Genomic DNA, 27698 nt, shown 5'->3' on the forward strand with positions numbered 1-27698 from the left:
ACAGTCCCACAAACCCCTGGCTTTTATTTGTCACTGTTAAAAAGAAAAACAATTCAGGGGCAGATAGTAGATGGACTGTAAGGAGGTGAAGGGGAGTCAGATCAGTGCCAGGTGTGATCTCTCTGCATGGCGACCAGGTATCCCCTCCCTCCTTCCTGGGCCTTTTTGTGGTCTCTCTCCTCAGTGTAGAACCACGAGAGCTCTTCTATGGGCTGGTAGTATAGTAATATTATGAAAGCTATGCTCAATGTCAAGCTGGTACAACTTTCATCAATAAATGGTTCCCTTACCCCCTACACACACACACACACACACACACACACACACACACACACACACACTCACTCACTCACTTTTTCACCCTATGTAGACTAGGAACCTCATTCTAACACTGATACACAAATCATCCCTCCATTCTGGACTAATCACTGGCCACCAGGAAGGCTTTTATAGACTTTGATTACAGCTACTCTAAAGAAATGCAGATACATCCCTAAATAATAGAGAACATGTCTATTTAATTTACAAAAGGAAGATGACTAGGGTTGGAGAAATCAGGTGGGAGGAATTAGGAGTAGTGTATACTGTTGGGGCAGAAGGTCAGGCTGAGAAAGTTAAAGAAATGCTAGCCAGATGACATAATAAGAATAAGAAATAAAACTTTGGACACAAAAAAGAAACTGAAGGCCACAAGGCTATGAGAGAGGGCAAATGGACAGAAAGGGAATGGAGGCAGGGAAGAAAGGGAAGAACAGATTGCTTGCTCATCTCATTCCAGGTTCTTTTAATATTGAGGGAGGGCATTTTGGAGAGCTCCAGAAGTGATGAATGATGAATAACTGAGGATTTCATTCAGAGTAGATCCAAAGTAAGTATGAATTCTGGCAAGACTAGAGAGAGCAACAAGTGGGTAGTGCAGAAGGAAAAAGTAATCCCTCTGTTAGTGCTGTAAAGCAAATGTAAGTTGGAATGTGGACGCTTAAGAGCGGTCAAAGAAATAGAGTTGGTAGAACTTTGCCCTTGGAAAAAGTTGAAAATTACACTGTACTTTGGAACTAATGAAAGTCACAAATGGCTGGAAGTAATAAAGCGCATGAGTCAAGTATGAACTTCTGCTAGAGATGAGATCTCCAGGTTGAAAGTTAACAAGGGGAAGTAGAAAAGATGACCGGTCATAGGGCAAAAATAACGATGACTGGAAAAGACACCTTTCTTTTGCTGCAAATCTTTCCCCATGTTATTATGTGATTCGGCATACACTTACACAAGAATTTCATATAATTACATATTTCAGAACGAGCCTAGTTTTATGTTGGCACTTAACAATTATTATAATGAAGTAATATCTTAACACTAGCTTGTTGAGGAAGGGCATTTTATTGATAAGAAAAAAGGAGAGCTTGGATGAGGGTTTAGGCATTTGGTGACAGAGCCAGGATTAAAACTCGAGTCCGTGGGAGCTTTTCTCATTGTACCACACTGTCGGTTATGAGGCACATGCAGTTTCCAACCAAAATAGGCAACAATACTTCACTGGTTTTAAAATAGGAATAAGTTCACAGATTTAGAAGTGGAAGAGACTCTGCAGGTGCTTTGCAAGGGCTATACAAATGCTAGCTATTATTATTATTATTATTATTATTATTATTATTATATACCACCTAGAGAGTCCACCCAGGAAAGGCATGAAGGAAAAGTTGCCTACAAAGCAGGAACTGCATCCCACTCTCCTGGCACCCATGGCTATCTCTCCCTCTCCAACAACAAATCACCCACCATTTTCTCCAGGTACCATAATGATAAAATAAAAGAATCAGGTGGGAAAGATTGGAATGAACATTCACAGAAGTGTACCATGCATCACACTCAAGGGGTCATTGAGATTGTCAAGGCACAGGTGGTGGAAGTGAATTCACAATGAATCAGAAGAGGATTAAAATGGAGTTAAGTTATTAGCATGCAGGTAGAAGGTAGGATGCAGGTAGATGGCGCAGTGGACAGAGTGCTGGGCCTGAGTTCTAAACATGACCTCAGACACTTGCTAGGTGAGTGACCTTGGGCATGTCACTTACCCCTGTTTGCCTCAGTTTCCTCATCTGTAAAACAAGCTGGAGAAGGAAATGGAAAACCACCCCAGTGTCTTTTCTAAGAAAACCACAAATGAGGTCACAAAATGGACACCACTGAAAAGAGTGAACAAGGTAGGAGGTGGGGTTCGGGACATAAACAAAACCTTATCCCCCTAAAAACTTGGAAAAGAATCATTCTTTCAGCACTACCTAATTAGTGAAGATGGAAATTGCTCACTTGTCCCTAAGGAAGAGTGGATGAGCCGGATGCAGGGCTCCAGAAATGGCATTTCACCCTCTTCTATTAGACAACACTGTTTATTCCCTGTTTGTGACTTAAAACAAAAAACCGACTCCTGGGATGCCAATCAACAGCTTCAGCGCTTGTTTTTGGACAGCAGCTCTCCCTGCCAACTCCCCAAATCACAGTGTATCTTATAAATGCCAGTCGGGGAAGGGTCTGCAAGCCCAGTTGCTGGAGGGCTGAAATCACATTAGCTTAGAGGAAGTTTGGGAATTGATACCGACAGGGATAGAGATCTTTAAGGACTGCAAAGGATTTTCATCCACTTTAGTCTCTCGTTTAAATCCCGACAGCCACCCCGAAGAGTGGACACTAAAATTAGCTTCGTCTTATAGATGGGGAAACTGAGGCTCAGAGTCACTTGCCCCTAGCCCCCAGCTAATAAGTGTCAAGGGCAGGACTCAAACTCGGGATTCCACCACTCCTGGGTCCAGCGCTCTGCCCCTGGTCCTCCCCTGGGGCAGATGCTCTCAGGTGGGGGAAGGATGAAGGGGAGGGACAAAAGATGGGGGAGGGAGAGGAGGGTAGCAGAGGGAGGGAGGAGAGAGGGAGTGAGGGAGGCCCAGGGGGCGGGTGTTGACCCCCTCCCTCCGTCCCCTCGCCCTTGCCCTGGGGATGAGGGGGGAGGGGCGGTGTAGGTGAGGGGGAGGGGCGGTTGTCCTGGGAGACGGGACGGGCGGCCGCCTCCTCACCTGGGAAGTGACCATGATGCTGGAGTCGATTAGGAAACTCATGGTGAAGCTCTCGGGGAACTCGATCCTCCGCCGTCACGGCTGCTGCCCGCAGCCTCCCGCTCTCCAGCCTCGGAAGCCACTTACACACTCGGGCCACTAGCCCCAAAGGCCGGCGCCATTGCTCCAGCACAGTCAACCCCTCGCCAACCCCACGCCATCGAGCAGCGTCCGCCGCCAGCCAATCAGCGGCCGTAAAGGCGATGCTAATGCCCGCCCTCTCCTTCCCTGAGGGCGGAGAAAAACTACGAGTGGGCGGGACGGGGCGGGAGGCCTGGGAGAGAGGTGGAAAGGCAGGAAAAGGGCGGGGCGAGGAGGAGGGGTGGTGCTGGGAGAGGGGAGGAGGTACTAGGAGAGAGGAGGCGGTCCTAGGAGAGGGGGCGGTGCTTAGGGGAGGGGAGGAGGTACTAGGAGAGAGGAGGTGGTGCTTAGGAGAGGGAAGGAGGTACTAGGAGAGGAGAAAAGATATGTGCAGGATTGGTTTTAGAAAAACATGGAAAGATTTGCAAGACATAATGCAAAGTGAAACGAGCAGAACCAAGAAAACGTGGAAGAGTAACTATGAAAGACTAAGCTATTTTGAGTGACCTAATCATTCAAATCAACTACCAACGACTTACGAAGGAAAATGCTTTCCACCTCCAGAGAAAGAATGTATCATTGTATCATTGTATCATTGTTGCACATATCTATATCAGATGTTGGCCTTCTCTAGGGGTTGGTGGAGAGAGAGAGAAACAATTTGAAACTCAAAATATAACAAAAAATAAATAAATAAGAGAGAAAAAGGAAAAGTTATGCTGAGTATCTCCTGATTAATCTCTTGGCAACAAGAACAAAGTTCCCCATTGTAGTCTCACCTAAGTGTCAAGGGTTAAGTAATCAACATAGAGATACTGCACTTTTGGTTGTAGTATCTGGCAGAACTGAAAGGAAGGAAAGGTGTGCTACATGTTGAAGGGGTCTGTGAACAACAGAAGAAGACAATGGGAAGAGGATGAAATGTCCTCCATCATACTGTGTGGGATGCCACTCAAATTAAAAATAAAACAAAACACAGAGGTGTACAAGGAGAAACAGAAAGTTAGTTTATTATAGCTATAATTATTATTATTATTTCAAATCTCGACATTTGGGTGTCCCTCCATCAGTCCCTCAGTAAGCTCTGATGACGGGAGACGGCCCACTGAGGTAGAAATCAGCTTATATAACCCTGAAGACTCAGTTCCCCCTTCCTCACAGCTGTCCATTAATTAGGCTCACAATCTCATACGCTAGACTCTAACATAGGACAAAGGACATAGTATACATCTCTATATTTCTTATTTTGTTGAGATAATGTCAAAGAAGCAATTAAAAGAAATGTGCAGTTAGGAAGATAATTTACAATTGTTTTGGAAGGTTTTAGGGATTGAACAGACAATGTTGGGAACAGGAAGACATCTAAGTAAAATCCTGTCAAAGGGAGATAAGGGGACTTGAAGAATTTAGGGTTTCCTGGGACTGGTAGATGAATGGGAGCCAAAAAAAGAAAACACATTTGGGTAAGGTCAAAGGCCAGGCCAGAGCTTTAACGATTAGACAAATTCCCACGACTAATGTCTGGCACCAGGAGAAGAAAAAAAATGATCTTACAGAAATCTATACTGAACTCTATGCCACCTCCTGGACCCACTACCAGATCCAGGATAGTCTTGTCCCAAATCTTAATTACACTGAGAAGTCTTCACAATGATATTCCATTCAATACACACCTCTGCAAGGTCATCTTTCACTGTAGCCTTTAATTCCCCTCCAGGAACCATACCTTTTCCCCCCTCTTTTTGACTTGGCTTTGCTTCTCTTCTTTCTGTTTTGTTTTTTCCGCTGTGAATGAATCGGTAATCTTTTTCAGTCATCCATTTCCAGTGGGACAATCACTTGTCTATTCTTGAAAGTCATGCCCTTCCTTAATGTGATCTATCCAGTATGGCACTCACTTTTTTGGCTTCCACACCACACTGCTGACTCATACTGAGCTTGTAAAATCCACCAAACCCCTCAGATTTAGTGCAACAACAACTATCTAAACATGTCCCTCCTTATACTTGTGAGGTTGATTTTACAGATCCAAGTAAAAGGCTTTACATTTGTCCTTACCAAAATTCATTTTAGATTGAACTCAATACTGTAGTTTGTTAAACTTCTTTTAGCTCCTGATTCTGCAACCCAATATGTTAATTATCCCTCCCAACTTTGGGTCATTTGCAAATTTTTTTTTCAGCTAAAGACAAGGTTTATTAAAGATCCACCATATTAGCCAGACTCTTGAGGAATCTGAGAGTGCAAGATATTGGCTAGATTCTAAGAATTGGAGCAGTGGCCAGATTTTTAAGAATCCAAGCCTTATTTGCAAATTTAATGAGCATGTCATCCATGTCTTTATTCAAGTCATTGAGAAAAATGTAAACAGCACATGGCCAGGCCTAGATCATTGGGGTACTCCACTGGAGAACTCCTGACATGATGACATTGAATTGTTAACAATTACTCTTTGAATCTGGCCATCCAACAAGTCCCAAATCCCTCTGATGGTATTCTCGTCTAATCTACATCTCTCCATATTCTCCACAAAAATAATATGGGATACTGTAACAAAACCTTTGCTAAAATCTAGGTAAACTATACCCACAGAATGCTTCTCTTGTACTAGTTTAGTAATTCTATCAGAAAAAAGAAAATGAGGTGAGTTTGGCATGACCTATTCTTAGTGAAACGGATTGCTTCTTTGTAATTATCTCTTTAATGATGTGTTCTAGAGTTTTCCCAGGAATTGAAGTCAAGCTCAATGGTCTATAGTTTGCAGAATCTGTTTTCTTTCCTTTTTTATTTTTAAATTGGAACATTTACCCTTTTCTAATCCTGTAGTAGTTCTTTCATTTTCCATGATCTTTCGAAAACCACTGACAATAGCCCAGCAATCACATTTACCAGTTCTTTCAAGACCCCAGGATGTAGTTCACCTGGGCTAAGTGACTTGCATTCATAAAGGGCAGCTAGGTGCTCTCTCTCTAATTCCTTACATAGCTTGGCTATCAACTTCCTATTAGTTATTTTTGTTTTGTCACTTTCACATTAAAGGTAATTCTTCCTTGCAGAGAAAGCAGAACAAAATAAAAATTGCACAAATTTGTTGTCCCTCTGTTGTCAACTGTCAATGGTCCATCCACCATTAGCAGAAGTCATATCCCTTTTTTGATTATCCTTTTTCTTATAATGTAACTTTTTCCTTTAAAAAAATGAGCCCCCCCTCCCTTTTTTGTCCTTAGTTTCCTTTGCTGGTCTCAGCTCAATCTGAGTATTAGCATTTCCCATACTATCTTTATAGGCTGGGCTATGCTTTTATATTCATCTTTTGTACATTAAAAAAAATAATCTAAGTGGTTAGTGAGTTCTTTGCACATCTACATTGGTTTCATCAGACAAATCTCACTTTTAAAATCCTCATTGGAATGGTTTGTTTATAACTTCAGAATTTCATTCTTGAGCATCTCCCATCCTTCCTAGTCTGTGTTTCCCTGAAATACTTTAAAATGTTGAAAAATATTGTAATGTTTTACTCTATGGAATCCTGTCCACCTTTCTTCTGAACCATTTGAAATCTGCTTTCCCTATATCTAACATGTATATCAGACTATACCTAGATTTCTTCTTTCTTTATCACAAACTCTAGAAATGAGTGGTCCTTCCTTTGACATTCCCATCATTTCCACTTCAGAAAAAAAAATTCTTCTTTATTAGTAAGAATCAGAACTGGAATAGACTTTTTCCTTGTTGGTTACTCCACTTTTTGAAGGATAAAATTATTGCTAAGGCAAGTCAAAAAATTCTTTTTACAGGTGAGGAAACTGAGATATAGGAAATAAAGTGACTTGCCTGAGGTCAGAGAGGTGGGAAGTATACAGATATAACTTTTTGCAAATTTGGCAGTGAAAGGGAGAAGAAAGATGGACTGGTAATTGGATGGAGTAGAAAGGTGAAGTGAAGGACCTTCCCCCCCCCCCCCCCCCCGCCTAGTGCTGGGGCTCCTGAAGTGTATTTGTAGGCAGATGTAAAGCCAGTGAAAAGCAGAAGACTGAAGATGCAAAAGAGAGATGAGATGATGCACCGTAGCAGGATCTTAGAGGAGGTGTGTGTATGTGGGGTGTCTTATCAAGGGCACAGGTAGCTTTAATAACCTTAATAAGGAGCACGAACACTTCTTGCTCTGACATAAGAAGGTTGCTGCTGAGATGTTTTGAGGGGTGAATGCAGGGGGTTAAAGAAGAGTCTGCAAACTGAGGTGTGAATAGTTTGCAATGGTAGGTACATATAAGTTTAAGGCATAAGTTTAATCTCAGAGGGAAGGCATTAGCAGAACAGGAAACAGGAAAAGTCTTCTGGAGAAGATGGGCATTTGGGCTGAGTCTTGAGGGAAGCTAGAAATCAGAGATGAGGAGGGAGAGGATTCCAGGCACGGGGGACAGCAAGTGAAAAGGCACCTAATCAGGAGATGGAATATCACATCTGAGGAACAGAAAATATGCCGATATCATTGACTCATAAAGTGTGTAGAGGAAAGTAAAATGGCAGAAGCCTGGAAAGGTAGGAAGGGTTTTAAATGCCAAATAGAGGATATCATATTACATTTTAAGAGTTTATTGAGTGAGGAAAGGGTGACGTGGGCAGATCTGTGCTTTAGGAAAACCACTTTGGCAGCAGAATGGATTGGAGCAGAGAGAGACTTGGGGTAAGGAGACCAGCCACAGGGCCAGTCTAGCCATGAAGTAATGAGAGCCTCTATCAGGTTTGTGGCCATAGGAGCGGACCTCTACGAAGAACGTGCAGCTAGGAATAATGGGACTTGACAACAAAAGGAAAAGAACTGTCCACTAGGGAAATGGATCTAGTATTTCAAAGTTGAAAGATCCTTCAAGTTCATGTGATCCAATCCACACTTGAATTTCTATTGTATCAGATTCAAAGGAAATAAAAAGCAGTAATTTCTCTTACTGAACTCAACATTTCACTTTTCATCCAAGTGAAGGAATACTGAGTTACTTCCCCAACTACAATGTAAAATTTTCTTTGTCTTAAATATCTCATGCTAGGACTCTCCACTCTAACATGGGTTAGGTTAGCTTTTCTGTGAAAGGTGACAAAGCTGTCCCCAGGACATGATGTCCATCTTGCTCTAGGAGCAGAATGCCATTGATTTAATCATTCCCCACTCAAATCACTTCAGTGCTTTGGGGGAGAAGGGAAATTGGCACTAGTCTATTTTGAAAGTTAGTAAAAAATCACATTTAATTTATAATCACATGTAAAAAAAACTCGGTAAGCTGAGTGATAAGTTTTTATGCTATTAAGGAAAACTTGAAATTGATTTCATCTAACTTCATTGACTGGAAAAAAAGTGAAAAATTTGTGACTTAGTCAATAAGAAATGACATTTTTGATTTGTAGAATCTCAAGGGAACTTGGGCATACAGTATACTAGTGGCATCACAAACAAAGGCTGCTGAGACTAAGAAATTTCATCTCAAGTTTGGAAACGGGCAATCTAATTCTTTATCAATCAATGAATCCGTGAATCAACATGCATTTGTAAAGCACATATTTCAGTTACTATGCTAGGCACTGAGAGCTAATGGGGTACAAAGCTAAAAATGATATTGGGGCTGCCCTCAAGGAACTTATATTCTCCCAGGGAAAGAAAAACACACATGCATTTAAGTAAACATTACAAAATAAATACAACATAATTTCAGTGGCAACATGGGAACTTAGATTTGCTCCCAAGAAAAGACACAGATACACTAAGTAAACACAAACTATATGCAAGGCAAAAACAATGTAATATCCAGAGAAGGCACTAGCAGCTGAGTGAATAAGAAAAGACCTCCCATAAGAGGTCTAGGCATTTCAAGTTGGCCTTGAGGACTCCAGGACTTGGATTTGAGGAAAGTGAGGAATTCTAAGAAGCTGAGGTGGGGAGAGAATATGTACCATAAGGGATAGTCTGTTCAAAAGCATGAAGGCAGTAAATGGAATGTTGTGTGAAGTAGACCAGTTTGCCCGGAATGTAATGTGAGTAAAGGGGAGTAATAGGTAATAAATCTGGAAAGGCAGGCTGGAGACAGATTGTGAAGGGTTTAAAATGTCCAACAGATGAGTTTGTATTTACTTCTGGAGGTAACTGGGACTCTCTATAGATTTTGAATAGGAGAGGGTCATGTGTTTTAGGAAAACCACTTTGGCATCTGTATGGAAGATGAAATAGAGTGGAGCAAGATGTGTGGCAGGGAAATGAATCAGAAGTCGATTGTCCAGGTGCAAAGTGATGAGGACCTCAACTATGGTAGTATGAGTTGAATGAAGGGCACAGATGAGATATATGCTGCAGACATAAAAACAACAAGATTCGAAATGTCGATGAGTGAGGAATTGACAGTATACTAAGGTTGTGAATCTGGGTGCTGGAAAGGCGGTGATGCCTTTGACAGAAATAGGAAAGTTCTGAAGAGGGATAGGTTTGGGGATGGGGAAGAAAATCAATTCTATTTTGAGTCAGGGCCCAGAACCCAGCTATTTCATCTCTTCAGGGCTCTAAGAGTATCCCTGAAGGCTAGAGGTTATCTTTTCTAGTATTTTAGTTCACAAGCCCCCACTGCTATGCATCCTCTTCCAAGATTGCCAGCTGACTATCATTTTAGTCTTTCCATCCTTAAGTAGTTTTTTTTTTTAATAAAGGGTTATTTATTAAAGTGCCAAAGTGAGAAGAGTTGGTACAAAACATCCTCCCCTTCTCCCTCAGAGTCTGTGTTCCACTCTTCCATAAGTTCAAACAGAATCCAGGGGAAATATGGCAAAGAAGAAACTCATAATTCTTGGTTGATGGACATTCTTTTCTCACCTTCATGTGATGCTCAAGAAGTTCCTCTTAGGTATTGTTTAGGGTTTTTGTTGTTGTTGTTGAGCTCTGAGCCTGAATCTTTATCTCATCAATGCAGACATTGCCATTGACTGGGATGCTGTTAGGACACCAATAGGAAGATGGGAAGTCTCAAATCCTTCTAATACTTTGAGGCTCACAAGGTTCTCTTTGGCTTCAGTCTTGGCCCAAGTCTTCTCCTTCTCCCTCCTCTCCCAAATTGTCACTTCTCAGAGGTTACATTGAAACCCCATACTTGTTTAAACCTCACAGAGCTGGGGAATTTGTGGCCTCAAGGCCACATGTGACCCACTAGGTCCTCAAATGCGGCCCTTTGACCCACGGCTGCCTAGAATAACTCCAGTCTAAATTTGCTTGATATTTTCTAGATATCCCCTAGGGCACAGACAAAAAGATTGGCCAAGTTAAATGTAAGTCAGTAGTGTGACATGGAAGTCCCAAAAGTTAACTTTCTAGTAGGAGAGGAATAGTGTCCAGAACCTTTTAGAAGTGAATTCGTGCTTTAGGCATGGCTTGGACTGGAAGACTTTCTAGTGCTAAGATGTTATGATGTGAACAAAATTGTTAAGTAAAACCCACTGTTTAAGGAATTGTAGGTTATTTTTTCCTCTCCCCATTCCAAAGACAAAGAGAAGCTAGTTGTGTAATAGTTCATTCATATCTGAAGCCTGCTAGACTTGAAAAAAATATTGTTGTTTTGAATCCTCTCATAAGTAATTTGTGACATTTGGTGCTCTTTTTATGGGACTCAGGCAAAAAACATACGGCTGGTGCTAAAGTTATTTAAATCAATCAACAAATATTTATTGAATTCCAACTATGTGTGAAATGAGGTGGGGACACCCAAAGACTTAGAACCATAGTCCTTGCTTTTAAGGACATTACAATCAAGTTGGGGAGACAAAGCCTCCATGTGGCAATAACTTAGAAAACAAAGGAGTGTGTAATTACTGCCAAGTGAGTAGTATACATGAGAAGTGTTATTATACCTTTTGATTTTTGCCGCATGGGAAATTTCCAGTATGGGCAGATAAGCCCTGAGGTTGACTGAGGTGGTAGCTTTCCTATCCTCACCAAATTGGTTGTGTCAAAAGCAGAATTTGAACCTAGGTCTTCCTGAATCTACTAGTATTCTAGCTGGTACTGACAGCCAAGGTGACTCTATAATAATAATGTTAGAGTAATTAATAGTAATATCTAACGTTTGTATAGTGCTTACTCTGTGCCAGGCAATGTGCTAAATGCCTTATAATTATTATCTTATTTGATACTGACAACAACCCTGGGAGGTAGGTGATACTATTATCCCCATTTTCACAGATGAGGAAGCTGAGGCAAACAGGTTAGGTGACTTCCCAGGGTCATATCATAGCTAGTAAGTGTGTGAGGCTAGCATACTACGCACTGCATCACCCAGCTGCCCCAGTAACATTTTGGTAACCTTTTAAGGATGGCAAGACACTTTACATACCCTATCTCCCAAGAGCCTGTTTTACCCATAATCCAAAAATGGTAGTAATCAGACATTTGAGTCCTTCTGAACCTTTAATTCTGTTGAGCCATGCGTAGGCTTGTAGCTTTGAAGTCTAAAGTCTCCTTGGGTTTCAGCAGTTGGGGAGGTGGTGCAAGCTTGGTAGCTCCCACATTAATTGGGGCATGTGTGTGTGTGTGTGTGTGTGTATGTAGGACCCTAATAGTGAAGCAGTGGTCTGGGAATGGCTTTTTGAATGTTCCAAATAATCATAAAGAGAATGTTTGTGTTTTAAATTAGGGATTGATTTATAAACTCTCAAGTTACAGTGTGGTATGATGGAAAATTACTTCTAGACTCAGAATCTTAGCATGGAAAGACCGCAGAAGTCATCTAGTTCAAACTGGCCACAGACAGTTGATTTCCCAGTACAGCATCCCTGACAAGTGATTGCCCCCACTCTGCTAGCATGCCTCCTATAATGGGGAACTTACTACCTTATAAGGTAGCTCATTCCATTTAGGGGCAGCTCAAATTGTTAGGAAGTTCTTCCTTCTACAAGGCCAGAATTGGCCTCTTTGTAACTTTATTATTCCTCTTTATTGTCTCAGGGATAAGGATGCCTTATATAGTAGAGGCTGTAGAGAGTTTGGTTACTTAAAACTTGTATTTAGAGAAGTTGATCTTTGGAATTCTCACACGACCTAGGTAGAGATTTACTTTTGGACCATTTCAGTGTGGGTTTAGTTTATCTCTGAATCTTTTGGCCACATATGTGGAACAGGGAATCTCCTGGAGACAATGGAATGGGAGTCATGAATCCTTCATCCTTAGTTTTAGTGGCTAAGGCCTTCCTAGACAATACCATAAACAATTCACTGAGAATTCTGCCTTATCCTGCAGGGTTTGGTTAAAATCCAGGAATCTTGTCTTCTTCTTGACTCTCTAAGTATACTTTCTAATAATAACTGTACCCCCTTACCATTAAGCAGATTTTCTTGCCTTTACCATGGTTCCAAATGGAACTTAGCACTTTATTTTCATCAATAGTTTCTGCATCAGTGTCATCAATTATTTATGGGAACGCTATCTTCATGGCTAGGGAGAGCTATTACAGATTCAAGGCAATTTCTGGCACCAAATAAAAAATGTTCTTTAAGAAGATGTCAAAGCCAAGCTTGGTTGAGTTAAAAAAAAAGATGGAACATTATCCTCAATTTACTTAAACTCTGAAAGGATGGTCACATTTGATATTGAAGTTATAACTTTTAGAATCTAAAGACCTCTCTCATGATATATATGAGGAAAGTGGGATGGAGTTCTGTCTCCCTGAGGCAAAATGCTGATTTAGAGCTGGAAGGATCTCGGATCTCATCTAATCCAACTCACTCATTTTACAGATTAAGAAACTGAGTCCAGGGAGATTTAATGATATGCCTAATGTTATATAGATAGTAAATGTCAGAGGGGGATTGGAGTTCTCTGACTCCAAAGGTAGTTTCCTCTTCATGGGTCAAGTTTGTCTTTGGGGCTCCTAAGTTACCTATGTGATCTTTGCCTTCCTCAATGGGAACTCTGTCTGTCTGTCTATCTATCTATCTATCTATCTATCTATCTATCTATCTATCTATCTATCTATCTGTTTCTCTCTCTGGGTTTGTGTCTCTCTTAGTCTTTCTCACATCTCAGAGGTTCAAAGCCTCTAGAACTGTTTTCCTTCCCCCATAAAAACTTGTACTTATGCCTTATTGGGTTATTGGTCTTTTGTGAAAAGCCAAAGCCTTAAATTCATGTAATGGAGGATAAATAGCGAGCCTTTCTAATTTTCTCTGGCTAATGCATACCCCATCAGGTCCTGAGCCCAGGCCACTTTCAGGGAAACATATGGCTCAGTGCTAAAAGAACTTAGTGCTGCATTGTGACTAAGCAAACCCTGGGTAATTAATTCCTGGTTCTTCCTCATCCCATGAGAGTGGCAGGTTGTGGAATGCTAGAAAAGTATCAACAGTTTCTGGCTCACTTTCCTTGTGGTGCATCACCCTTCCACTTATCTAGGCAGAATGGCATCTGAAAGTATATGGTAGCTAATGAAGAAGATTGTCTAGGTAATCTCGGCTATTGAATGCATTTTCTGCATTGTGTTTCTTTTTTGAGTGCAGGTGACCAAATGATGGTACTGAGATAGACATTTCCAGTCTTGGAGGCTACCACGTGAATATAAGAGGTCAGAGCTCCTGGGTCCCTCAATCAGAGATGTTTGGCAGTAGGAGTTTCCATATCAGAGAGGATAATTAACTACCAGCAGGAGAATGAGCCCAGCATATACCCTGGCTCACCAGAGGACATGGACCTAGATGAAGTTGTACAGTGCAGAACCAAGGTGAAATGTGAAATATCTGTTTAGCAATCCTGCATACCGCTTCCTGTTCTGAAGTTTAAGCCTCAAACTCCTGGGAGAGCATGATAAGAGTTATAAGTTAACTTACAGTATAGTACAGTAAGTCCCAGAGACAAATGTAGTAGATTGAATTTCTTGATGTGGGCCTTTATTTTGTATTTCTATATTTCTGTTACTTGAATTTTTTTCTCTCTCCATTGTTTACGCTTATTAGTTGCAGCTGCTCCAATGGATTTTCTCTTCAAACTGTTTATCTATCACAAAGGAATATGATTTCACTTCTAAAAGTTGGAGACATTAAAAATATAAGATAAATTTCAATTTTTTTTTGAAAATTTGAAATAATTATATATGAGTACCCTCAAATTGTTTTAGTTTTTTAAAAGTTGCAAGTTTTTTTTTGAAACCAGCCTATCATGTTTTACTTACCAAAATGAATAATATTAAGGAATAATAAGATAATAATAGTAACAGATATTGGGGTATTTTTAACTTTTACACAAAGACTGTTTAACTTTGATTTTATACATTTCATCTTAAAATATGTGCGAATACACATATGTCTGTGCTGTGCTATGTCTATGCCTGTGCTGAATACACCTATGTCAAGGTCTGACACTAGTCTTTTCAAGTTTAACCTTGTTTGTATGTACCATAGTAATATTTACTTGTCATACTCACTATGAGTTGGAGGGAATTCATTGTGTCAGCCTTACTTTAGTGAACTCTGATTTGAACTTTGTTTTAATTGACAAATGGATATATTTATGTGGTAGACGTACTAAAATGTGCCATAATTTTATCCCTTTCTTCATCACCTCCTCAATCCCAAGGTTCTTAGGGAGATCCTGGGTGAGATGCCCCATGGTTTGGAAAACTGTGGATTATGGGTGGATAGATGAGAGGGAAGTCTCAGTCTTTCTCAAAGTACTTCCTCCAGCTGGGAAGGAGCAGGTCTGGCTGTTAAGTCTTGGGACCCCTAGCACTTTATGGAAGTCTGAATTCAGATGTGGACTAATGTTAGGGAGATAGCCAAAAGTCCAGTGAACTTGGTGTCAGAAGGGCCTAGTTCTGACATTTACTGAGTGATTAACTTGTCTGAGTTTCGGTCTCCTCATTGGTAACTGGAGATATCAATACCTGATTTACTCAGCTAATGTACTACATAAATGTGAGCTATTTTTGTTATTATGCTACCATACAGTGTCTGCCCTGTTAACTCCTTCTTGTCCTAGGGCTTCAATATGCCTTCCATTTCTCAAAATAATCTGAGTATAAAGTGACTGGGTGGTGGTGATATGAAAACCCTAGAATCTCTGACACAGAATTCTGAGTGTTTTTTTTTAAAAATTATCATTTATTTAACTGTGTATATTTATTTTAGTGAAATACCTTCTGGCTCTTGGTATTGAGGGGTAACATTTGTACTTATTACAATTCTAAGTGACAGAATGGGAGCTGATATCTAGGTCTCTTGGCTTTTCACACTATAGCACTCTGCCTGCCAACACCTATGATATATGTGTGACTTTTGGACCTATTATTATTAATAAGTAAAAATACTTTTTTTTTTTATTAGTTTGGACTGTCTTTGTTTGAGTAGGAAAAGAGTAAGAGCAGTGTGGATCTATCAAGAGCCGTTATTTTAGAACGGGCCTTAGAAGTGTTCATTCTGACTTCGGTCATAGAATTATAGAATAGTAGAGGCAGCAAGAGCTGCCATGTTGAAAATTCAGCTCTAGAAGATCTGGTCACTAGGTGGTGCCATAGTGTATAGAGCTGGACCCGGAGTCAGGAAGACCCAAGCTCAACTCTGGTCTGGTATTTGCTTAGATTGTGACCCTGGGCAAGTTACTTAACCTCTGTTTGCTTCAGTTTCTTCATCTGTAAAATGGGGATGATAACAGCACCTGCTTCCAAGTGTTGATGTGAGGATCAAATGAAATACTAATTGTAAACATGTAGCACAATGCCTGGCACTTAGGAAGTGCTATATAAATGTTAGCTGAGGTGTATATAGTACCTGCTATATAAATGTTAGTTGGAGTGTATAGTCTGTTTAGGGAGAACTAGCAACTCTGGTGTGAGGGCTTGTGGGGCCCTTTTCAAGGTTGCTTATCCACCTTTGGTGTCCACCTGTCACCCAACTCTCACCTGTGGCTCCAAGAAGCTGTAGTATACACAGCAACCACACCTCAGTAAACCCTCTCAGTAGATGGGCTAAACCAGGTTGAGGGCAGCCAATAGGACCCAAACCCATCAGTGAGTGAGGATGATGTCTACCCCAAGCATGGAAAGATATCCCCTGGCAGCATGGGCAGATGAGAACAATTTGTTCCAACAGCTAAGAAGGTGGCTGAAGTAGATGCTGTGGAGCACTTAGGGCTTGGTCAGCCATTGAAGATGCCAAGGTCATCCAATGCAACCCAGGAAATTGCCAAACATCCTGACTTTTGTCTAGACTTCAGTGACTATGGAAGAGAGAGTGAGGTTGATGACTTTGTAAAGATCTGCCTCACTTAAATCCATCTTACACTTGAGTCATGACATCACTCCATGATGTCCTCTTTGAAATGAAGGACAAACAGTATAAATGTTAGCTACTATTATTAGAAGCATTCTTATTTGAGCATAACTGGGAACCACAGTAGGCACTAATCAGTTTGGTTTTGATGGGACATCAAAAAAAAGAGTCAAGGATAGTGAGAAGTCAGGTCAATTATATTTATTTTTGTTTTTAAAATACTACTACACATGGCTTAGCAGTACAGGTGAAAGGATTTGGGGGATTTGGACAGCCTAGGACTATAACCCCTATGTTGCCTTTCTCCTTTGCCCCAAATCTTCTTAGAACATTTATTTGAGACTCTCAATGTGCTTTATACTTGGGTCTTCACTCATGTCATAGGTAGAATAACTGAGGCAGAGTAAGTACCACCTCAAGGGAGCTCTTCTTCCCCTTCTAGAACAGTCTGGGTCTAAGCCGAGAATTATAAGCACTCTGCTAAAGTGGTGGCCACTTTCATGACTTAATACCACATCTCCTTCACTCCCAGCTTAAATAGCCTTTCACTCAGAGTTGCAGAGTGAATGCTTATTGCTAAAGATGTTGTCTACCTCATAAACAACTGGGCAGTTCCTCTTTTCTAGAGCTGTAACCAAGATTTTTGACACCCTGGGCAAGCTGCAAAAGTATACCTTCAAATCCACTTAGAAATTCACAAGAGCCCAAGAAAACATCTGCATAGGGAAAACCCCTGTGATACCGGCCCAATGGTGGTAGGGAGAAACTCTGGGACACCGCTCCTCATGAGGTGAGAGGATTTCAACTCCAACCCTGTGAGGCAGAGACTCTGAGACAATGTAAGGTCACTGCTGAGGAGAAGCACACCTTGGGTGTGGCCATCTGAGGGAGTAAGAAATCATCTGCTATGTTCCTGTTTAAATGAATTATCCTTATTAACTAGGTACTAAGCTCAGGTTTTCCCCTCCCCCCATTAAATGAAAGGCGATTTCAATATAAAAATAACAAATTTTAAAACTGCACAATTTTTAACAATCAGTATTTTGAATTTTTGCACCCTCTAAATTTCAGCATTCTTGGTCAGAACCTTGTTTATCCTACCCTAGTTATGGCTCTTCTCCTTTCTCAATTTTCTTGCCCTTTCCCTGTTCAGTTAATATGTATTTGATCACAGGTAGGGAAAACTCCTGTTCTTGAGTCATTATCATATTGAGTACTCATTCCTTATGCTTTATAGGGTCTGCATTTAGAATTAGACACATGTTTACTTTAGCCTCTTTTATCTGAACTTCACTAACAGCGATAACTAAAGCACAATATACTTCTAATACAGGGTGGTGTGACAGAGAAGAGTGTAGGGTGAAGAGTGGGGAATGATGGTGCCTACCTCACCCCACACATACCTCATGGGTGGCTCTTGCTGGGAAACAAGAAAGCATGCTGACATCATAACACCTATGGCAATGACTGCAACTTTCTCAGGATTAAAAGTGAGTATACAACTAATAAGATTTATGACTGATAAGAGTCGCTGATGACCTTTCCATACCCACTTGTTCCCTTGTCCCACAAGCTAAAGGGTATTTTGGAAACTGAAGTTTTAATATACTAAAAATCATGTTAGTACTGGTTTCAACAACTAATTCTTGTACATATGAGGGATTGCACATTTGTAGTGTATTCTTAAAAGGGTCTATTGTGAATCATATTTTTTTTAGATTAACCTCTTTCATTTTACTTGGCACCTCTCTTCACCCCTCCCCCTCCCCATATATACATACATACATATATATGTATATATACATATATGTATATACCTTTTAATACTCAGCATATTTTTGAACCAAGTTATTTGCCTTGTCATATCTTATAATGGGATCTTATATTACATTAATACATACTTGGGAGACACATTGTTCAATACATTTAGTATTGAATTTTCCTCTACTGAATCAAATGCTTTTTTGGATGGTCAGCACACAATAGACGTGGACACTATGAAATCTTAAATTCTCCAGTACTCTAAGTCAATTTTATTACTCTGAAGATGGAATCTGATGTAAAAAATTGTCTGAGAAACCCTACTTTTTGTCATGCCATATTTTCGTCAAGGATACTTTCAGTGTAGGCATAGATCATTTTTCAGAAAGATTTCTTAAAGAAGATAAATTAGGTATATGAGTTAGTAATTATACTTAATAGCAATAGTACTATCTATAACTTTTTTGTAGTCTTCCACAGTCTGAGATATCCTGAAAATCAATCCTTGATTACATTTAAAATTGTGGTACCTCTAGAATCGATTTCTTCTATTTATATTTCATCAGGTTTTGTTACTTTCTCTAACTTAATGATCTTAAGTTCCATCATATTGAAGTGTAGAGTCCAAATGCTCTGGTTCAGTCATTGTTATTGGTGAGACCAGATTACCACAGAAATGGTGGCAGATGTGGCCCATTCACATATATTTGTTGTTCTTCTCTGTTCTTTCAGTGATCTGTCTTAAATGGATATCATGCTAGACCCTTTGCAGATTTTTCTCACTTTAACTTCTTTTTGTTGATTTGTGATGCTTGTAATCTTCCATCATCCTATTCTATAATGTTTTGTAAATGAACTTGTATAAAAAAATGAAAACAAAACAAAATCCTGGAATTGCCCTTCCCTGCTACGTTACTTTCCTTGGAGGGAAGATAAAGGTTTGTTGCCTGAGGTGGCTTTTGGGTCCTTTTTGCCTCTTTACTGCAGTAATTCTTTTGTATTAAATGTGTTACGTATCTATGTTTAATGTAGAGAGTTTACTTTCTTTAAGATATGGTGATATCAGTATTAGAATCTTTTCCTTTGTCCATTTCCCGTTTCTTAGTCAACAGCTTTTAAAAACAGGATAAAGCAGCTGTGATTCTACATAATTTTTCATCTTTTCTTTTGATTTGGAATTCATTTTTGCCTTTTGTCCTATAGCAATGCAGACAGACAACTCATTCTAAAATGTCTCTCATAATAATTTCCTGGTTTCTGTTTGTTTTCTACATCCAGCACTTTTTAACTGTCTTTTTGAAGAAAGTATTCATAATACACAGGTGAGATGCTTCTGAGAAGTCTTTGATCATTTAACTTTATTTATCCTAAAAAAAAATTATGATTGTTTTCTCTATCTTATCCCTTTCTTACTTTTATATTGAAGTTATTGAATATCAAGGTATAAATTGTCTTGTTCTTCAAAAGATTTCTCTATGCTTAATCCTTTAAAATAGCAGCTTAAAGGTATAGTTATCTGCATGGTAATGTGCTTGCTTATATACACTGTAAGTACTTCAAGGCAATAGCACCAAGAGTCTTGCGAAATGCTGTTTCCCCTTGCCCTTAGACACATAGTGAAACCAATACTCCCAATTTTCTTTACTTTTCTGTGGATAACCTGTAAACTTTCATTCCACTTAGCTGCACCTTCTTTATGTCTTCTGATTTCATTATAGTGCAAATGCTAATGTTAATGATTCAATTCCTTCAGTAGTGTATCCAGCACTGGACAAAGACAGCACTTCTAGAGTAAGAAGAATTACATTTTAATGTTTCCATTTTCCACCATTCCATCAATAGCAAAGTTTTATATTTTTATCTGTTTCATGAGTTATCATGGTCAAAAGACTCAGTTTATAGTGGCTAACCTTTTGGCGATGAATCTTTCTGCTGTCTGCTAGGTTTGTTGTGTGAGTACCGCTTGTACTCACACAACAGAGTATTTTCCTGGAAGCATGCACAATGCCTTTTCATCTTATGGTCTTTGAGAATCTAGGGTTATTTCTTTGCCAAGATGAGTCACAGGGGTAACATTTTATAGAAAAATATTTTCTTGTCAGGGGTGGTGACATATACCAAAAGGACCTCTGTGCTCCTGGTATACTGCAGAAAAAGCCAATACAGTTTGAGCAGCCAGGGCTGGGCAAAAACCAAGCTCTAGTAAATGTGGGCCCCATACACCATTATAACTGTAATCCCTTCTATTAGGGGAGGTTGAGGTAAATGGATAGCTTGAGCTCAGTAATTCTGAACTGCAATAGATCCAAAGCCATTTGAGTTTCTAAGTTTAGCACCAATACGGCGAGCCCCCAGGAGCACAGGGTCAACAGATTGCCTAAAGAAGGGCAAATTGACCTGGGTTGGAAAGAGAGCAGGTTAAAGCACCTGACCTAAGCAGTGGGATTAGGCCTGCGAGTGGCCACTGCCCTTCCAACCCAGTCTCAAAAAAAAAAAAAGCTTTGTTAACATTGAGTTTTGAATCTGCATCAAATAGAGAACCAAAAAGAAAGGACAACATTAAGCTTGTTAAAGACAATTACTAGAATAGTGGGATGTCCTGCACAAAGTCCACATAGAAGGTAGATTTCTGCATCAATATAGAGGTTGTACTGATTCTTCTGTTTGCAAATGACATTGTGCTGATTGCACTGAACCCTGGGACATTATGAGAGCCTCTCAGTGTGACCCATAATAACTTGAAAGAGATTGGCCTAGCCATTTAAATAGGAAAAACAAAGTGGATGAAGAATGAATGCTGTGGAGATTATGACATGTCGTTGGGAAATCATTCCATTGAATTATTCTATCAATACATACATCTTGGACAGGTGCAAAGATGAACAATGAACTCAACTCAGCATTCAGTAGAAGAAGATAAGCCTACATTGAATTTATGAAGTATATGGGAATTTCAATGTTCCCTTCTATAGAAGCTTATCTTTTAAAAATCAGTATTCTCTTGAAGCAAAGGGCGCTATGATCTCAGAAAAACCACAACTTCAGGTGACCCACAGGACAATGGAAAGGCCCATTGTGAGTGAAAGTAGGCCTCTGTATGACATAAATGTAAGAAATAGCATAAAATACATCATTGAAGATGTTTTTGTTGTTGTTCATTTGTGTCCAACTCTTCGTGATCCCATTTGGGGTTTTCTTGGCAGAGATGCTAGAGAGGTTTGCCATTTCCTTCTCCAGCTCATTTTACAGATGAGGAAACTGAGTGAAATAGGGTTAAGTGACTTGCCCAGGGTCACACAGCTAGTAAGTATCTGAGGCCAGATTTGAACTCAGGAAGGAGAATCTTCCTGACTTGAGGAAGTCAACTGCACCATGTAGCTGCCAATTGAAGATGCATTCAACCATAAAAAGAGGTTGGTCTGTCATGTAACAAGGACAGAGGTAACAGATAGGCAGTTAAGTGTAGCACATGTATTTTCAAAAACAGAAAAAAAAATACCAGAGGAAGTTCTCCATTGCAGTGGGTAGTTCCACTATGAAGGATTAATGGAAGGATATGAGAAGTAGCTGCGTAGGATGACTAGGGGTGGATGGATGGCTTGTGTTCTGTACCAGAGTTATCATGGATATGACCACAGATTCACTACAGTATAAGTACATGAACCATTGTTTATAATATGCACACAACTTGAAAGGAATGACTCTCCAGTATGTGATTTGGACTTCTCCTTAATTTGAATACATCTTATTCCCCCTCCTCCCACTCACTTTAATTCTGAATTACTGAGGTTTTCTTTTTTTCTTTCATTCACAATTGTAATTTTCTTCCAAGGAATTCAATTCGCTTCAAGTAAGCCTCATGCCCTCTTGACAACCTTATGAGACTGGGAAGAGGTTGGTACCACCCTTAACTTATTTAAAGGGAGATCAAAGCTTAGAGCAGATCAATGATTGTTTGATATCCTTCAGTTCCAGCCAGATAGAGTCACCTCTTCTGACTCTTACCCCTACTACGTTTCCAAGCTGGGGTCGGGGTAAGGAATAGCTTGACTTTCTGGGCCCACATTAGCCAAGGCTTAGTTCTTGCCTAGAACTGCCCTGGCTGCCTCTGCCATGTATGAGGAGCAGGGGGGCCCTATTGGAAATACAGGGAGTAGGCCTTCTTAATAGTAAATTACATGTGTAAAGCACTTGACCAATTTCAGTGACTTTCTCATCTCATCCTCACAAAAGGTAGGCAGAGTGTTTTTTCCTATAACGTAGTCCCATTGGACCATAAATCTAGAACTGGAAGGGACCTCAGAGACCCTCTGGTCCAAAACTCTCATTTTACAGATGAGGAAACTGGGGCCTGTGGAAATTATGTGATTTACCCCAAATGGCACAGGTATTAATTATCAGAGGCAGGATTTGAACTGAGATCCTCTGACTCCAGACCCTCTGCCTCTCTTTCTACTGTACCACCCTACCTTATCCCAGCTTGGTGCTTGAGCAGTTGTGTCTTTGAGGTTTCTGTGTCGCAGCTCTTAGTTGCTTACTGACACTTCCAGTTGGGCTGTAACCTAGTTCTCATTCTCTCCGGCATTGGTTTCCCCCATTTGATTTTGAGAACTGGACTTTTTTTTGGAGAGAAGGACTCTTTTGCTATTTTCAGTGTGGAATAGGCTCCAGAGGGCAATCCCCTGGAAATGTCCATTTCTTGCTCAGTCCCCTTGCCTTGTTCTTTGGTCATTTATCTAACAAGGGACATGACCTAGGAGCTGGGGAAAGCATAACACTTATACCAAATGGAACCCTGGGAGGTGATAATCTTGGGTCATGCTGGTTTATGTTTATCAAAAGCCATCTGCTTCAGAAGCCCCTGGCCTGGGACCCACTCCGTATGGGGCAAGAGTCACTATTGACATGGGAATCAGTCCACAGCTTTTTTGGGAAGATGTGGCATGAAGGGCTGTTTCTGGGGAAGAAAAGCACTTACCATTCTGTTTCCACTCTTCTCTAAGGGGAAAGAGCTGTAAGTTCTTGAGTGGATATGCGTGCTGAGGGCTACCGTTTTATAGACTCACAAACGAGACCTAAGAAGTCTTCCATTCCAGCCCCAGCATTTTATAGACGAGGAAACGGGAGTTTCAAAGAAGTTTCAAAGAAGTTTCAAAGAAGTGAGGCGAATCACACAGGCAGAGTAGCGAAGCTGAGATTCAAACTGGGTCCTCCGACTCCAAGTTCAAAGCTGACGCCTATTCCCTCGGGTCAGGATAACGCTCTTCAAAGAGAATTTATCGCGAGAATTTCTCCCTCCCACTGAAAACCAAACGCACCCTAAGGCTACCGCAAAGCAGGATGTGAGGTTCAAGTAGATTCCCTGCAAGACCATTCCGGCAGTATCTCTGCCTGCCTCCAGCCGTCACAATGAACGCACCGTGGTCTCCAGAGACTGATTTACTCCGAGCTTTCGGTAGCCGACTGAGTAATCCTCACGATATCCCTGTGAGGCAGAGAAGCAACAAGTCACCCTTTTTCTAGACAGAAAACAGGCATAGAGGGATGAAGTAACTGGACAGAAGTTACACAGCAAGAAATGGGATTAGGAGAATCCAGGTTTCTTGACTTAAGCGCCCGTTTCACTTGTTACACGCCCAGCCTGTTTCTCCTGATGAGTATAGACGGAGAGTTGTTTAACCCGATATTCTCTTCAGGGGCATAAACGTTAAGACAAGTTGTTGTCTTAGCCAGAGAATGGCAAGTGTTCATAAACACCAACAAACTTAACAGCAGCAGCAGTACCCAAACGTCAGTAGCTTAGACATGCACGAATACGTTCACATGGCATGAAGCACATTTCCTTAGAAGAGGATAGGATTTGCGTCCTTTTCCTTTTTAACTAGTTAGGAGATGGACAGCAGCATTTTCTGGCACTTATTTGGCTACCATTAATTTTTCTCCCCATGAAAATGGGCCTTCAGGAACAAAGCTGCAGACCCGGCCCTACCAAGGGAGTTTTTTCACCTCCCTGGACAGGGAAGCCTAGTGATCCTGGCTTAGCTGTTTACAGATGGAATCCCTGGGTCAAGTCCGTTGGAATTCTTATTCAGGGGGTTTGGTGCAGTAAGTATTGCTGATGTGGTGAGATTCCAGGGGATCAGAAAGGGCCTTCTGTTTGAAGGTACCTTTCCTGACCCAGCCAACACATTTTCTGACATGCCTCCATCAGAAAATTGTTCTAAGGCATTGTCCTTTCAAAAAAAAAAAAAAGGCAAGTATTCTACTCTCCACCCCAACACATAAAGGGATCTTAGTGTGGACCATTTCAGATCCTCTTCCTCTGTGGCAGCTGAGAGAATGGAGACACAAAGGGAATAGGGATTTTGATGTAAAGGAGGAAGGAAGATTAATTTTGGAGTGTGGGGGCATTGTCCACTCAGAAGACAGGCTTGGGTAGGACAACAGTGTGAGAAATTGTAGGCAAGTAGAGGTGGGGAGGAACAAAAAGATGGAGGGAAATGGGAGCAGAAAGGAAACCTTGGAGGACAATCTTTAACTACTTCATAATTTTGCTCAAGGTGGTCCCTCTAGTACTTTGTTGTTTTTCAGTCATGTCTGACTCTTCGTGACCCCATTTGGGGTTTTCTTGGCAAAGATACTGGAGCGGTTTGCCATTTCCTTCTCCAGCTCATTTTACAGATGAGGAAACTGAGATAAATAGGGTTAAGTGATTTGCTCAGGGTCACACAGCTAGTAACTGTCTGAGACCAGATTTGAACTTGAGTCTTCCAGACTCCATGCCCAGCACTCTATCCACTGTGCCAGGTCTACTTTCCAGACAAGGTTGAAGTTGACTTATGGCTTGGTTTAAGTGGGAAAGTCTTGGTTTCCTTATGTCTGCTTCTTCTCAGGGAACAGGTCAGCCCTTGTCAAAATGGTTGCCTTTAGACAATGTGCTTTTTTCACTCATGATACTGATTCTATTTACTTCCGCATATACAACTGCATATATAATGCCTGGGAACAGTCTCAGAAGGCTGTCTATATCACCTGGTGTGGGACTCCCTTTTCTGATGGCTCCGTTCAGATGAACATGTTGCCTGCTCTAAGGGCCAGCTCCGTCTGGGAGTCACCTCCAGCTGGTGCTTCCCCTCCAGGGACTGAGTCTGATCTCAGGCTTTGATGAAAGTTCAGATATCTAGCTAAACTACTGGTCCTTGAAGAGAGAACAGAGGGATCAGCAAATGAGGGAAGGGAAAGGAAGGGAAGGGAACGTGTGAAGATGACCATAAGACTATGTTGACTGAGAAAGGTTGTTTTACAGGCAGAGGGGAGAATTCAGGGTATAACACTTCTCTTCCTCTGAAGGAGCTCTAGCTTAGGGAGGAACCTGAAGCCAAAGGGGCCTCCAACACTGGCCAATGAGAACCCAGGGAATTCCTAGCTTGACTTGAAATTGTACAGAATAGTGGGCTCTATTCTATTCTCTGAACTGTAAAACAGCTGTGGCGTGGCTACAAGGTTGACAAGATGTGACTACAAAGCAATGAGACATCTTCCATGAGGAACACAAAATCACTACCTGTCATGGCTCCTATGAGCGGGAGGTACATGGACTGGGTCAGTGAGAAGGCTAAGACATGTAGCCACTCCAAGACTCTGGTCAGATGGGCTCCTGAGATAAAATGGGGCCAAGAAGGACTTTGGGGGTAAAGGAGTGTGGAAAACTTCTGGCACTTGGGGATGCTATCAACTGGCCTCAAGGTAACGGGTCTGCTTTGATGGCCTCTGGGGAAAGGAAAGAGTTTCTAGAAAGGGATCATTTCATAGCAGGCTTCATCTACCATTACACTAGAGAACCGTTCCAAGTGAGGGATAAAAGAATGAGAGATAATATTCAAATCATTTAAAAAATCTTTTCTTCTCTTGCCTTATTTCTTTGCTTTGCGTTTGTTTGGTTCCTTCTCATACAGTCAAATCATCTGACCTTGCCCGGCTGCTGGCTTTGCTTAGCCGGCTGAGGGGTCTGGTGTCATCCACTGCCAGCTCTGGGCACAGCGGCGCCTTCTCCACTGGCAGCTCTGGCAGCTCCGGCAGTTCTGTCTTATCTCCTGCCTTCCTTTCTACTGGGGTCCCCTCCTTCTCCTCCAGCCTCACAGTGGCCTCTGGAGCCTCCAGGGTCACTGCCTCGGGTTCCTGCCTCTTCTCTTCCTCCTCTGGCGGTGCCTCTGCCTCCTCCTCTTCATGCTCTGCCTCTACTTCCTGTTCTCCCACTTGAGCATAGGAAGGGAGCGTTTCCGTGTAAGCTTGGGACAGATCTCCCAGAGGTCCAGTGCCAATCTTCTCTTCGAAACGGCCGAAAGGTGTGGCAGCAAGAGGTCTCGTCTCCACCACCCCAACCTCAGTCAGGGGGAAATAGTGGGACACGATTTTCTCTTCTTCTAGGAGCTGGTAGCCCTTGGCTTTTTGGATGGAGGAGACTGCGATGGAGTGGAGGGATTTCTCAGGGATCTCCCCCAGGGGTTGTTCGGCGGGCCTGTTGAAAGCAGATCGGATTCTCTTCATGCCCAGGTGGCTGATTTCCATGATGTTGAGGAAGAGGGATACAGAGGCCACAGAGAGCATGAAAAGGATGAAAATGGTCTTCTCGGTGGGTCTTGACACGAAGCAGTCCACCACGTTGGGGCAGGGCCATCGGCTGCACTGATACAAGGGCAGGATTCGGAAGCCGTACAAGAAGTAATGTCCCACGATGAAGCCCACCTCAAAGAGAGTCTTAAAGATGATGTGGCAGATGTAGGTCCTTAAGAGGGTCCCTTCCAGCCGGAACTTTTTGGTGCCCTTGGTACTGTTGCTGCTCTTCTTGGTACTGCCTTGATCCAGGGCTAACGGCAGCCTCTCCCCATTGCCCCCAGATTGTTGGCACATCTCCTCAGCTTCCCTCTCCTTCCGCTTTTCTTCCATGCGGACGTGGTGCACGGCATGGCCCACGTACACTAGGGATGGGGTGGAGACGAAGATGATCTGTAAGACCCAGAGGCGGATGTGGGAGATGGGAAAAGCCTCGTCATAGCAGACATTCTCACAACCTGGTTGTTGGGTGTTACAGACGAAGTCTGACTGCTCGTCTCCCCACACAAATTCTGCCGCCGTGCCCAGGATGAGGATCCGGAAGATGAACAGGACGGTGAGCCAGACCCTGCCGATGACGGTGGAGTGCTCGTTCACCTCCTCTAAGATGTTCCCCAGGAAACTCCAATCACCCATTTTTCACCACCTACGGTAAGAAGAGTACAAAAAAAAGTGAGTGGATAAAGCACGAGCCATTTGCCTTTTTGCTGGGGCAGCCCAACTTAGGGCGAGGACACTGGATTTAAAGTCACCTGAATTCAGACCTCATCTCTGACACTTGCTAGCTGTGTGGCCATGAGAAAGTCACTTAACCTCTGTTGTTCATCTCTAAAATGGGAGGGGCTGTATTTGAT

General features: G+C 41.6%; 2 protein-coding genes across 2 annotated transcripts in view; both read right to left on the bottom strand.

Moving 5' to 3' along the window:
- GPR89A (G protein-coupled receptor 89A) overlaps nt 1-3270 on the bottom strand; it is a 41907-nt gene extending 38637 nt beyond the window's left edge. The window contains exon 1 of the mRNA XM_021003615.2: nt 3066-3270. Within this exon, the coding sequence (XP_020859274.1) occupies nt 3066-3107 (42 nt within the window). The 5' untranslated portion in view covers nt 3108-3270. The remainder of the gene's footprint in view (nt 1-3065) is intronic.
- Nucleotides 3271-26178: 22908 nt separating this feature from the next.
- On the bottom strand, nt 26179-27480 carry GJA8 (gap junction protein alpha 8). The gene has a single exon (XM_020998993.1). The coding sequence runs from the start codon at nt 27478-27480 to the stop codon at nt 26179-26181; it is 1302 nt and encodes a 433-aa protein (XP_020854652.1).
- Nucleotides 27481-27698: the final 218 nt, after the last annotated feature.

Source organism: Phascolarctos cinereus, unplaced genomic scaffold, assembly GCF_003287225.1.
Source record: "Phascolarctos cinereus isolate Bilbo 61053 unplaced genomic scaffold, phaCin_HiC Scaffold_5;HRSCAF=322, whole genome shotgun sequence".
NCBI lineage: Eukaryota > Metazoa > Chordata > Mammalia > Diprotodontia > Phascolarctidae > Phascolarctos > Phascolarctos cinereus.